The following is a 13,317-nucleotide window of genomic DNA, read 5'->3' on the forward strand; positions in this document are numbered from 1 at the left end:
CTTACTGTAAGAGATATCTCAGTGTTCAGTGGCACTGAATTCATTATTTGTCCATTTTGACCATGTCAGACTTTATCCCACAGGTTCCAGAGGGAAAAAGCAATCTCCAACTGCAACTGTGATCTCATCCCCCTGAAGATCCCCAGGGTGAAACTTCTAATTATTACCCATGGTACCAAGTCTCTGCACAGGTTTTTGGTTTGTTTTATGTTTTTAAAGAAATCTTCTTTCCCTTATGCCATAAATGTTAGAACTGAGCCCTGACACAGTTGCTGGCCTCAGAGGGAGAAGAAGGAAAACCCAGGAGAATCAGCCCACTGCACCCCAACATGCAGAAAGCCACAGAGACGTCAGGGCACAATACATACTATAAAGTTCTTTGCTGGAACAAAAGCACCCTCATTGCACTCTCATTCTCTTTTAAATCAACAGAGTTGTAAAAGTTATTTCTATAGGCATCTATTTTCTCTCTCTCATAAAATTGTTTGAAAGCATTTCCCAAACAGCCCTGTCGCTATTGTGCAGCCCACACCCCGCCCCAAACGGCGCTCCTTGGCTCCCATGGGCCGCGCCACTGAATACTGCAATCACTCTGCTGCCTCACAGCCTTCCTCCTCTTGTGAAAGCCAGAGCACTAATCTGTGTTTTCTGTACACTCCCCAAGAAGAGACACAACTGACCTATTTTCATATGTCCTCCAGAAAAGAGTTTTCCTACCCACGCTAAGAAGATTTTGTCTTTCTCTCCTTACAAAGGATTGCAAAACAAGTCCTAACAAATCCTAATGGCCTTTTTTTCCCTCTGACATCATCATGTGAAGACCACTTGCCCAAGGTTAGAAGGGCTCCTTGTTCATTCCCTGAATACATCGCTCCAAGTTAGAGATTGGCCATTTTGAGCAACTGAGCCATGTGTAGGCACAAATGCCTTGCTGAAGCATCTAGCTGTTTGTTAGTGCTGCACATTTGTCATTGTTCCTGCTATCAGACAGTAGAACTAGAGAGGCAACAGAGGGAAGCAAGCAATTGGTTAGGGAGAAAATAATCTGTGGCATGGTTTGTGCCCAGGGAAGGCTGTAAGAGCACAGCTGTGTCTGCAGAAATTCAGGATCTGGGGCACCTTGTGCAAAAGGAGTGATGTTTTATTGTCAGCTTCTCATCCAGGTAATTGCATCCATTTCATAAACAGAGGCAATTACAGTGAGAATAAAGGTTCAGCCTTATCTGAAGGTGATACTATCTCTTGTGTCCAAGCAACTGATATATCACACAGGATAGGAAAGCACCATGATGTTTCTGGCAAGTGAGGAGGATTGAGGGGAATATCCCCTCCTTTCATACATGGGCCCCTGTTCTCAGCCCTCACCTTTTTCCACAGTCCCAACAAGTTTCATTTCATGCCTTTAACTCCACTCAAAGGTGCACTCTAAATGCCAATTTTCACATCCTAGACATTTTTATTACTGCACATTTTCCACTGGGATCCCAGCTGGCACCTCGCCATGTCCCTACCATGATCCAGTGGCACAAAGACAATCTGTGCCATCTCAGCAGAGTCTTCAGCTGTGCATGCCCCATGATCACACAGAGCCCTCACATGGGTATTTTTCTCCCCTTAAACCCATTCTTACCCAGATCTGGTCCACATGAAGATCACCTATATGTGTCACCACTTATTCCTCCCTGTTGAAGGGGTCTGAGTATTGAAGACCTTCATCCCTACTGATAAACCATACACATGATGATTTGAGATATCGTAAGTAAAGCCATGTCTCCAAATAATTTATTTAACACCTAGTATATTACACACAAAAGATTGTGTTAGAAACACAGTGCTGAGGTTTGAAGTCAACACCAAAAAAAACACATCTAAGGTAAGTATTAATTTTGCCTACAAAACCTGTTTCATTCCAAACACTGGCTGGATTTCCTTTCTTCAGGGTGTAGTAAAGGAATCTGGTTGTTGCTGAAATAGCTGAATGTGTTAGGAGACTTTGGAGTGGAAAATACAGTCTTAGAGTTGAGGGCAAAGTGGGAACTGGATTGTTTGGGGGTTTTTTTGTTTTGTTTTTCTTTTATTTCCATTTCCTTAAGTGCTGTAGGAGACTAGGAAAAGCCTTCCTAAATGTTCCCTATGCTGAAACTCTGACATGGGAAGTAAGTCAGGCTGATGTGAAGAACTATTCACCCTCTGGGGCTTCCAGAAAATCAAGACCAGCTGTGCTTTGAATCCAGAACTGCTGCAGAAGTCCTGAAGAAAAAATGAACCCAGTTTGAAACACCTCTGCCAAGAAGCTCAACTATTTGATTTTCAACTTTCTGAGTCCCAACTTCTTACCCAAAATGTAGTGCTATACCTCCACAGTACGCTGCAAATATCACCTGACTTTGGGGATAGGCAGATGCAGTAGTGTTGAGACTGAAAAAGCCCTGGGGATAGGGAGTTTATTAATAAAAAACCTACTCTTTAGAATTAGACTTCAACACAAAAGGGGTCTCAACTTTTCCCTGGTGCCCTACCCACTCACCTGGACTGTGCTTCATTCTGCATCATCTGTGATCTTGGAGCAAAGTCAGGCTAGGTGCTGCACAGAAGCTCAGTGCACAAAATTACCTTCGTCCTCTCTCCCTGTCCCACAGGATTAACAGCAGTGTTGCAACAGTACAAATGAGTGAGGAGCAGACACTGTCGCCAAAAATTAAATCCGAGGTGGCACTAGCCCCTGGCAAAGTCTTCTCTAGCCTTTTTCAGGCAGTCAGACATAGCTGTTAAGGGAACATTTTTGGGGATGTGTCAAATGCAATCTCATAAAAATCTCCTTTCTGATGGGAGTTTTAGGTTATAAAAGTTAATGCAATGCAGATAGCTGAGTTGAACAGGCTGTTTCCCAACAGACTCTGGTATAAAAAGTAGTGCATTATATAAAGCTTGAATCACAGCTTTCTCAGCAACTGCTTAGTACAGACTGGGTATCTATCTCATGAAAGGCAATGAAAATAGTATGGAGAGAAGGCTGCAGTTCCTAGGAGAAGATCTGGCAATAAGATGGGGATTTTGAACCTTTTTTTTTCCCCACTAAAAAGTATACAGCCAAAATGAAAGCTAAAGAATAATTTCATTATTTCTCCCTTTTTATTTAAAAAAAGCATAAAGTCAGACTGTCTCACTAGCATATTATGAGGATATTGATGCAGTTAAAAACAAACAAACAAAAAACCACAGGGACTTTTCTACCCGGAAACCTGTTGTGTCACTCCTTCAGCTTTGTCCCTGGTGGCAGACCATGGGAATTCCCAGTCCCGGGCCCCTGTGGCTCTCAGCCAGCCCTGCCATTGAGGCTGTGCTTTCAGCCTGGGATGTTGCTGTGCTGCAGGGGCAGAAAATAACCCTTCAGTCTGCTTCCTGGCAGGATGAGGTCGGGTCTGGGGGGTCCTGCAAACCTCTGTCAGCACTATGAAGAAGCAGGGAGCCTTCTACCTCCCAGGGAGGAGAGAAAAATTAGACAAACTTTGTCTAAACCAGCAACAATCCAAGGAGTTCTAGAGTCCCATAACATATTTTGCTTTAGTTTCTTTCATGGAGTATCTTACTCATTCAGGGCTCTCATAGCTTGAAGGCTGGTTGAGGAGTGTACGTGGGATTTCAGCAGTCTCCTTTGAAGCAGGCACAGATTTAACAAGTGAGGGAATGACAACCACTTAGCTTTACATCTGCCATCACACCTCTTGGTGTGCTTGGTTAATTTGGTGCCCCACATCCCAGAACATATTTGTAGCCACGTGGTAGTTCAGCTTCATGTGGGAGCTGCACCTGCCCCCTGCTCAGCCCATACTGGTTTATGTGGTGGGAAAGATCTATGCAGCTGGAACTGAGGTACAGAGGGCCAGACCTTGGAAGTCTATTGGAAGGTTTTGTCTTCAAAAGAGCTTCTCTTTCTTCTTGCACGGCATTTACAGCACAACACTGACTAATGCACCTTCCCCTGCCCATACCAACCTGGTGGATATTTGGGTTTGGCCCACAGGTATGTGCACCATTAGCATCTTTACATATTCCAATTCTTAACAGGGTAAAGTTTAATCATTCTTATTCCTACTGCTATTTTGGGGAAGAAAAAGAGTCATTCTGTCATTGCGTGCTCCAGAAAACATGAAAGTCTCTAAGGAGCCCAGGCTTCCTGTTACCAATGCCTTAAACTTTGCCCCACCTTTGGGAAGCACAGGCAGCTAGTGGAAGAATGTCATCCACTCTAACAATTGATTTTCTTATGTACAATAACGTCAGACCTTTTAAATAAAAGGCTGACCTGTCTCCTTCTAAAATAATTCATCTGTTTTATGGAGTGTTGTTCTGATTATATACAATTCCCACAAGAAGGGAAGTACCTTTAAAATAAGGACTATTCAGTACTAGTACAGGATTTCCTCTTGTTGTTGATAATTTCCTCCTAACAGAAGACGCAATGAATCCCAGAGAAATTCAAAGGGGCAATCTACAGACAGTTAGGCATCTACATCATACAGGGAACATTGTTCAATCACATTGATGTTTTCCTGATGAAGTAAAAAACAGATATACCTGCTGTGCAGCATATAAAAGAGCTCCTACAGCACACACTGCAGTTCCCTTTGCTACATTTTTAATCACTATCCAATCCCACTAACTTTCACATAACCATCCCTGAACAGCAACAAATGACATTTTTTCTCTTTTCTTCTTTTGCTATTGAAATCCAGCCTCTGAGATGGCCTCTGCTGTTAAAGAAGGCAGGCTTGGTGACAATGAGAGGATTACCCAGTCATTATCAGCACTATATAGCAGATATATAACATGAAAGTAGTTCTGTGGTCTCTCTACCAGATGTCCCTTGACTCAGAAAGAGGCTCCATACTCACCTTCACTAGAAGGGCTCATTTCCCACAACTGGTCAGAACATGCACCTGCCATACACATGTAATTGTGAAGGAGACCTCAGATCTACATAAATGGCTAATCCATGCTGAGAAACACCATATCAAGACCCAGGAGTTAAGTGGCAGCACTAACAGCTAGGTAGTAACTGCTGATGAAGGCTGAGTGACTTGTGGAAGAGGCTGCCAATCACTGGATGCTCTTATCAGTTATTCTGATGTCTCAAATTTTCTGTTAGCTTGGGTCAAGCCCATCTCATTCAATCCCTGAGCTCCTTACACTTACTTGACTGGACTGTACAAATGCAATCAGTAAACCATGCTGTGATGCACTCTTACAGCCACTGATATCCATCTAGCCCTGGTTTCTCCTTAGCCAGTGGGATGGATGACCCACTAAATTCAATGAAGACATTCACATGCATTGTTTCAGCACCTTATTGGTTTTAAATAATGTGCCTCACTGTTTGTATAGTGCTCATACTGAGAAAAATTATGAATACTGAGTACTACCTTCCCTTCTCTAAATTCTTTACATACTGGCATGCAGCTTATTTTTTCATCTGATGTCAGGTATTTCTGTATCTTTGCCACAGGCAATGCAAACAATGCATCTCTTCATTCATCTGTTCACAGCTTCAATTTTCCTCTGATCCTACAGATCAGCCTTCCTTCCTTCTCCTGCCATTCTCTTGCAGAGCTGCTTCACCAACTTTCCTACTCCCAACATCCTTCTGTCTGTGAAAGCAGAGCAAACCAGAGCAATGCACGTACCTGTTTAACCTGTTGTTAATGTTTGTGCCTGGACTTTACAGCTTCCTTGGAGAAGCCACCTGGAAAGCTCCAAGAAGTCTCTTCAGTGCAGAGAGAAGCGTGGTCTGCAATGTCCTCCTTGTGCTGAGCTGCCCCAATGAGCAGGAGGTGTGCAGAACTGGTTCCAGCCATTCCTCTCCTTCCTTGCCAGAAGGTTTCACCTGAAATGAGCAGCCTGGTGAAAGACTCTGAAAAGGTCCAAACAATGTAATGTGGTTGGGGGTCTAAAAGCAGGGCAGAATGCCCCCACTGCTCAGCTGTCCTTAGATAAGCCCCTCCTGCATTATTCAGCTGTGTTACATGATTTGTTGAGATAAAAAATAAAAAACAGCTGGAAGGGAACCTACATCTAAGAACATTACTGGGAAGGCTTGGGCAGACTGCACACTGCATGGGTCAGAGCAAGGCAGTTTGTTTGGTCCACTCCTTCAAGCTGTATGAATAATCAGTAGAGTTTGCTAGACAAAAAATTTCACAGGACTAAGTGGAAAAAGAGAGAACAACATATAATGCCCAAGCACTTCCTTAATAAAAGCCTTCACCAAATGAACATTTCAGACTCCCAAAAGACACCTTCGAGGATCTGTATCTTCCAAGGCACTGGCATTTCAACATTTATGACTGCAGACACGCTACTATATTGCAAGCATGAGTCAATGCCCACATCTCCTGGCTCCAGAAGAAAGGGACTGTTCTAATTTTTATTTATAAGCTGGGCAAGAGGAGAGAGAGTAATTTGGTTACAGGCAAAGCACACACAGACCCTGCAAGGTCAGGTAGGCTGGTTAACACATGAACATATTCGTGCCTTAGTGTACTGAGTCACAAACACCACAATCCATCTCTGCATCCTTTCATGTAAGGCCTCAGAAAAGGGCTTTGTATATAATTTTTGCTGCCTTCCAGCACAAAGCCCATGGCCTCTACATTATTCACTAGAGAATCCCAGCACCATGTAGAGCATGTTGCAATCCAAACTGGGAGTTTCTGGCAATAAACATTTGTGAGTATGCACACAATATAAAACAGGAAGAAGGATTTCAGTTTATCTGTGTTCACTTGGGCTTATTTGTTGCTTGGGAGGAAAAAAAAAAAAAGCCTGGCAGACTTCCCACCACTATGCAATAGTCTAGGAAGGCTCCTGTCACCTGGGGACTCACATGCTGATGTGTGAGTGAAGAGAGCAATAGGCAGGATTCATGGGGTTTTCAGCAGGATCCTAATAAACTCTGTCATGCTACTAGTGTTAAGACAGGAGCGCTGAACAGAAAGTGTCTTAAGAACTACTGACAGCTTCTTTCCAAAAGCTAAAAAATGTCACTTTCATCAGCTATTCCTTTACGCCAAAGCACAGAATGGATTTCCAGAGGTTTGTATCTGGTTTTGTGCAGCATTTACCAGCCTTTTAAATTTATTCTGCACTCCACACCGGCTTCCTTAATAAAGGAGGATAGTATTAGCTTATATGAAGTACCACATCATCTTACATCCTACACAAAGCTTTAGCCTGAGGATTTCCAGATGGACACATTTCATCCAAAGCAATTGAAGATCGTTGGGGGGTCATAGGATCAAGGCACATATGCATTTCCTTTCTTTTCCAGCATCCCTCTGGTTAAGCTTGTGTTCCTGAATTGCTCTTTTGCAATAAGGTAAACAAGTAAACTTTTTGGACTCTGGAGATATCTATGGCCTAAAGAACCAAGCTCATTTTGCCTTTCTCAGTTTCTCTTTAGAAACCTACCATCCTGTAGGAAAGAAAAAATAGCAGAATGTCTCAGAATTGTAGGTTTTAAGAAATAACAGCATTTATCATTCATAGAGAAAATTTCCAACTGTAACTGCCTCTTAAGGAAAGGAGACCAAACACTGCCATACCTGTTTCACTGCTGGCAAAACAGATGTATATGAAGTGATTGCTAAGAGAGATTAACAAAGTTTGCAGTAGCCCTGGACTTACAATCCCGGTGTTGCAGCTTCTGGGCCATGCATTTCCCATTTGAATTACTAGTTTTTGTGAGTTGCTAGACTTCATTCATTTCTTTCTATGATAACAATCAGTAGATTTTTGAATCCCTAAAAATGAATACAGAATTACTGCAAAAGTTGAATTAGTACTTTTCATTAATACCTTTGTCATTGGTAATAGAAAGAGAAGACAGTGGATATAGAGACAAACACCAGCAGCAAAACTTTTATTGCAGTCTGCTTCTGAAGTCCATTCAAGGGTAGGACAGTGGGACAAAAATAATTATAGGGGTCTTTCTACACAAAAGAGCCAGCTATTTAGAGGGAGGCAAAGTCATTTGAATGTCAATGAAATAACCATTAAAAGGCTGAGAAGCATTGCCATTTATTAAAAGATCTAAAGAATAGTTGCGTGCACTATAGCAATCTTCTAGGTAGGAGTTGTTAATTTGCTATAAAAACCTGTTAGGGACAGGGCAGAGCATAATTAAACAGGAGACAATACACACTGTGAAAGGAAACTGGATTTGGAATTTTACAGCCTCTTATTTCAGGTTTCTACATGAAATACTATGCTCTATAATCTCTCCTTAATAACACCTATGTATTTCTAGCTTCCACAGTGTTTTGCATTTCATTTCTAGCAGTGGTCTCTTACAGCCCCAGAAGGAAGGTAAAACAAGGTTATGCACTTGAATGCTCTCCCGCTCTTTCCAGCCTCACAGCAACCCTTCTTCCGAGAAAGTCTCTCATCAATGCCACTCCTTAATTGGCCTGAGAGCCCCTCTTTAAACAAAGCTCTCGTCTCCCACAGGGCCGAGTTCTTTCTGCTATTCTGGCACAGCTAAATCCAGACAAGGATGTGCCATTTACCAAAACAAGTGCACTATAAATTCAAATGTGCAGGAAAGAAGTAAAGTACTTCCAGAAGTTCTGCAGGTAGGACGGACTGCACAGGAGAAAACCTATCTGCCTGTAAACCTGCCAGGTTTTTGCTTCAAGCAAGGGTGTTAGACACTGGTGGTACCACTCAGAAACAAATACAGGATCAGTCAGAGACCTGGGGTAGATTCTGCACTAATGAACTGAATGTGGTCTGAACCTCACTCTAACGTACAAAACTTCATTCCAGAGCTACAGGACAGATAACAAGTTCGTGAGTTACACAGAAAAGGACTTTGTATTTGTAAAGATGATCACTTTTTAATGTTAATACAAGTCACTAAGAATATTCAAGTGCAGTGCAGCTTTAACCTCTTCTTTAGCAGAAACCCTGCTATCTTCACTACCTGCCCACGCACTGCCAGGCACATAAAACCAATGTGCAAAAGAAATCTTACATTTTCCTTCCCTTGACTGTTACTCCAAGGCACTGTGGTTTTTCATGTACTCAGCTAGTAAAGCTACACATGCTGTAATATCTGAGAAAAGAGCAAATACAAATGGCCACAACAGGACTAAGTAGCAGATATCGTTCAATATCTCCTGTGACACCCACAGGCATAGAATTCTCCACTGATATGTATCAGACAAGTATGTCATTTAAAATACTTTGTTCTTTCTCCTTTATTTAGCCACAACACAGATACAAGAGCAGGCAAACCCCTTCCAGTGGAACTCACTCAATAAGCCTGTTCAGATCAAGATTCTCATGAAATCAAGCAAAATATATGTACATGCACACACTCTCAGGCACACAAGAACACAGCAGAACCCTTAAAAAATGAGGAGTGGCACTGAACTGCACCTAAAATGCAATGGAAACATCACCTACTGAGAATGCATCTGTTAAACAACAAGGCTGTGCACTGAACAGGTTCCCACTGTACCATTCCACTGGCTATTTAAATACCAGCATCAACTGTTTCAGCTGAAAATTTTCAGCTGACAGAGAAGAGTCTGACCTCAGATACCCAAGAATTCAGGGTAGCAGAACAATTACTCCACTGTAACTCAAAGCAGGATCTGGCCCTATGGAATGAAGATGCATGTGACCAGCTCTGGCTGGGAGATTACTGCAGGTGACAACTTTAATTCCCAAAACTTCCCCAACAACTAAACCCACCACCAATACAGCATGCAATTTGGCTTTTGAACCCTCCCCACTCATACTGCTCCTTTTGATGGAAGAAATAGTGTAGTGGTTCTAAGAAGTGAGTAAATATCTATTAGGAACTAGAGTAAGATTGCCAAATATACGAAATGGCTTCAGAAGAAAGAGGAATTGGGCTCTTAGATAAAGCTGGTCAAGCAGGTCCATCTGATTTGTCAACGCTTTGCTCAGAAATATACGACTCGAATATAGTTTACAAAAAGAGTAATTCTTTATAGAACATCTCAGTGTCAAAATACTAACAAAAACACAGCTTGTAAATTCTGAGAAGAATGGTCTTGGAAAAATTAGTAACAAAACTAAGTCATCGCTAACAATAATAGGTGGTCTCTCCTCATAAAAAGCCAGTCTGATGTACTCAGGAAAAATGAAACATTTGAAACAAACTGTTTACAAAAGTGACTTAAATGCTCAGTAGAGATCTAACACAAGTGTTAACAAACCACTATTGTAATTTTATTTTTGGACAACTTCAGCAACTATCAAAAAAAAAAAAAAAACCAAACAACCTGTTAATACAAAAATGTAGAAAACAAAAAGAAAAATCCAATGAGAAAGTTTTTAGACAAACTCAGTTAAGGTGAAGCTGTACCTTTGTCCCAGTTACTAAGAACTTCAACTGCAAGGGTGGCATAACCCAGCTCAGCTAGGTTTATAGGCTTTCCCACCCTTGCTCAAGAGTCAGTTCTCAGAAGGCGCCAATCTCAGTCCCCCAGGGTCTGTAGGGTTTGCTGAGCGCTGCTGACTGCGTTGCTGTCGATGGGCTCAGCACGTTGGGGGACAGCAGATGAAAGGAGCCAAAGGAGAAGGGGAACGCAGACAAAGATGCCATGGAGGAGAGAAGAGGAGGAGACAGTTTGGTGGTAGATGTGACCACGGGGAGCACTGGTCCGACGCTGCCATTTGGGGGCACTCTGAGTGAGGGAGTTTCAGCATGAGGGGCAGCAATTCTGGTCTGGTGATGTGGTTCTGTGGGAGATGCTGTAGTACTGCTGTTACCATGCCCATTTTGAGCCAGCAGCAACGGGTGAGGTATGTGAGGGTGATGTCCAAAGGCGCTGCCCCAAGGAATGTGTCCAATGCCAGCGTGTGCACTGCTCGCCGCCTCCCGCTGAGAGGCGTAGTTGTTGAGATGAGACACGAGTCGCACCCGCAGGGGGTCCGAGGCATCCAGACCCTCTATGATACTCAGGTATCGAGCAACCTCAGCCAGGCACTCTCGAAACCCGAGACTCCGGTAGTCCATAGCCAAAGCGTGAGCATCAAAATAACCTAAGAGAAAAGAACAGAGAATGAAGTCTTAAGATGTTGTTTTCTAGTCAGTGTCTACAAGTAGCCTCCCCACTCCACCCTCCCCTATAAGCATATTTCACTTGGATGTGGTTAGTGTTCCCAACCATAGACTAGCTGCCAAGCTCCTTTTTTTTTTCTCCCTTTTTTTGTTTAACAAGCTTTTCTTTTATATCTGTGCTGTGATGCTGCAAGTCCCAAGACCAGGCACAAACTGCCATTTTTAAACTGGAATTGCCCACTGACACTGGAGGAAAGTATTTTTGTTCCTTCCGTTTGTCTCCCTTGTGCAAGTTAAACCACAGCACAATGAAATTCATTAGAAACACAAGTCCTAACTTATCAGGGGAGACTTGAGCAGGCAAAGTACTTTTTTCTTAAAAACCTTTCAGCATTTCTGCTAAATCTTTTCACCACTTATTTCATCCTGCATTTTTTCCTAGTTTTGTTCTGAACTTTCAGAAAATTAGAGAAACAAGCATTAGACACCAATAATAACTGCTTTCCAAGCTGCCAAAAGCTGATTCACTTCTCAGTGCTGACACACTGCTAGAGAGACGTAGTCACTCTCCTCTAGAACAACTCTCCCCTCAGAGCTAGCACTGCAAAACCTTTCAGTGCTAGTGATGCCACAAATCTTGTGAAGTAGAGAAAGTCCCTCATTCCTGATGAAACGTAAGAGAGCTGCCGTTCACTTTCTGCAGGCATTGCCAATGCTCGGGAGGCTGCTCTCCCAGCAGCCTCCCTGCAGGCTGCTGACTCTGTCACGCACAAAACTTTACCTTTCCCCCCTGCTGTATGCAGCATTTTCAGGTGATCGACAGTCATCTGCAGAATCTCTGCTTTTTCCAGCTTGGCTGATCCCTAGGAGAGAAGGGAAGGCACGAAACGTTTCAGGCAGCACCAAAGACATTTCCGAGGGGTGACGCTCCCTCCCGGGCAGGGATGGGGGGCACCGCGGAGGGTCGCTGGGCGCTACCTGCTTCTCAAAGGCGCTGGGCACCAGCCTCCTCAGCTCGGACAGGCTGTTGTTGATGCGGTCGCGGCGGCGCTTCTCGATGATCTAGGGCAGAGAGCGGGGGTCAGCGGGGCCGTGCCGGGCTTCGGGGAGCCGCGGCCGGCCGGCGGGCACTCACCCCTCGGCGCCTCTTCCTGGCCAGGATCTGCGAGGTGGTGGAGGGAGACATGGAGCCCGCGGCCGAGCTGAGGTTCCTGCGGGGAGCAGCGGGACACGGTCACCGCGGGGGTTCGGGGGTGCCGGGGCTCCGCGGGGCGAAGGGGAGGTGGGGGGCGCGGCGCAGCCCGCCGGAGCTCACCCATTCTCGTCTGCGCTCTCCTTCTCCACCTCGACGGCCTCATCCAGCTCCTCGCTGTCCGACGAGCTGTACTCGGGGTGCGCCCGCTTCATGGCACCGACGGCGGGGCCGGGGGCGGCGGGGCGCGGGCGGCCCTCGGGGAGGCGGCGGGCAGCGGGGCGCGGGAGGAGCGCGCCCAGAGCGCGTCCCGCGCCTCGCCCGGCGCCCGTCTCTCCCATGGAGTTCCCACGCCTGGCGGGCGGGCAGGAGACAGCGGGCAGAGGCAGGGAGGGACGGAGGGAAGCAGGGATGGATGGACAGATGGATGGACGGATGGATGGAGGGAGGGAGGGATGGAGGGAGGGAGGGATGCGGAGGCGGCGGGCACGGACGCAGCCCGGCAGAGCACGCCCGCCGCCGCCCGCCGCACAGCACCGCCACGCGCGGGCCCCGCCCGCCCCCATTGGCCGCCGCCGCCGCCGCCCCAGCCAATCGCCGCCGGCCGCTGCCGCGGCCACGCCCCCGCCGCGGGGGAGGTGCGGCCGTGGGAACGCAGCGGGGGGCGCGGCGGGGGGGGGGGGGGGGGAATGGACGGATGGATGGATGGATGGATGGACGGACGGACGGATGGACGGACGGATGGATGGACGGACGGATGGATGGATGGAGGGATGGATGGATGGACGGATGGAATGGGCACGTCCCCAGCTGGGGAGCCAGTGTGGTTGCTGTGGGTGCTGTGCGGATGGACAGGACAGGGCAGCACCCTCGGGCTCCTGCCAGTCCTTCTGCCAGTCCCTCCTGCTGGGGTCCCCCAGCAGCCCGAACCCAGCAGAATCACTGCACCCTGCAGAGGCTGATGAAGCTTCTAGGGCTTCCCTAAGGGCCTGGGAGAGCTAAGTGAGTACAATCACAGAATAAATGAGGT

The 13,317-nt window shown here is 45.7% G+C and overlaps 1 protein-coding gene across 1 annotated transcript; it reads right to left on the minus strand.

The window, feature by feature from the left end:
• Window positions 1-9,229: 9,229 nt before the first annotated feature.
• Window positions 9,230-12,874, minus strand: HEY1 (hes related family bHLH transcription factor with YRPW motif 1). Its single transcript, XM_071421323.1, has 5 exons — window positions 12,411-12,874; window positions 12,231-12,306; window positions 12,074-12,157; window positions 11,877-11,958; window positions 9,230-11,076 (listed from the first exon to the last, which is right to left on the minus strand). Exons 1-5 carry the CDS (start codon window positions 12,851-12,853, stop codon window positions 10,493-10,495), a joined length of 1,269 nt encoding a protein of 422 aa, XP_071277424.1. The 5' UTR covers window positions 12,854-12,874; the 3' UTR covers window positions 9,230-10,492.
• Window positions 12,875-13,317: the final 443 nt, after the last annotated feature.

The sequence above is a fragment of the Agelaius tricolor genome, unplaced genomic scaffold (genome assembly GCF_023055355.1).
Source record: "Agelaius tricolor isolate 1412-34295 unplaced genomic scaffold, bAgeTri1.0.p SCAF_2, whole genome shotgun sequence".
NCBI classification, from domain to species: Eukaryota; Metazoa; Chordata; class Aves; order Passeriformes; family Icteridae; genus Agelaius; species Agelaius tricolor.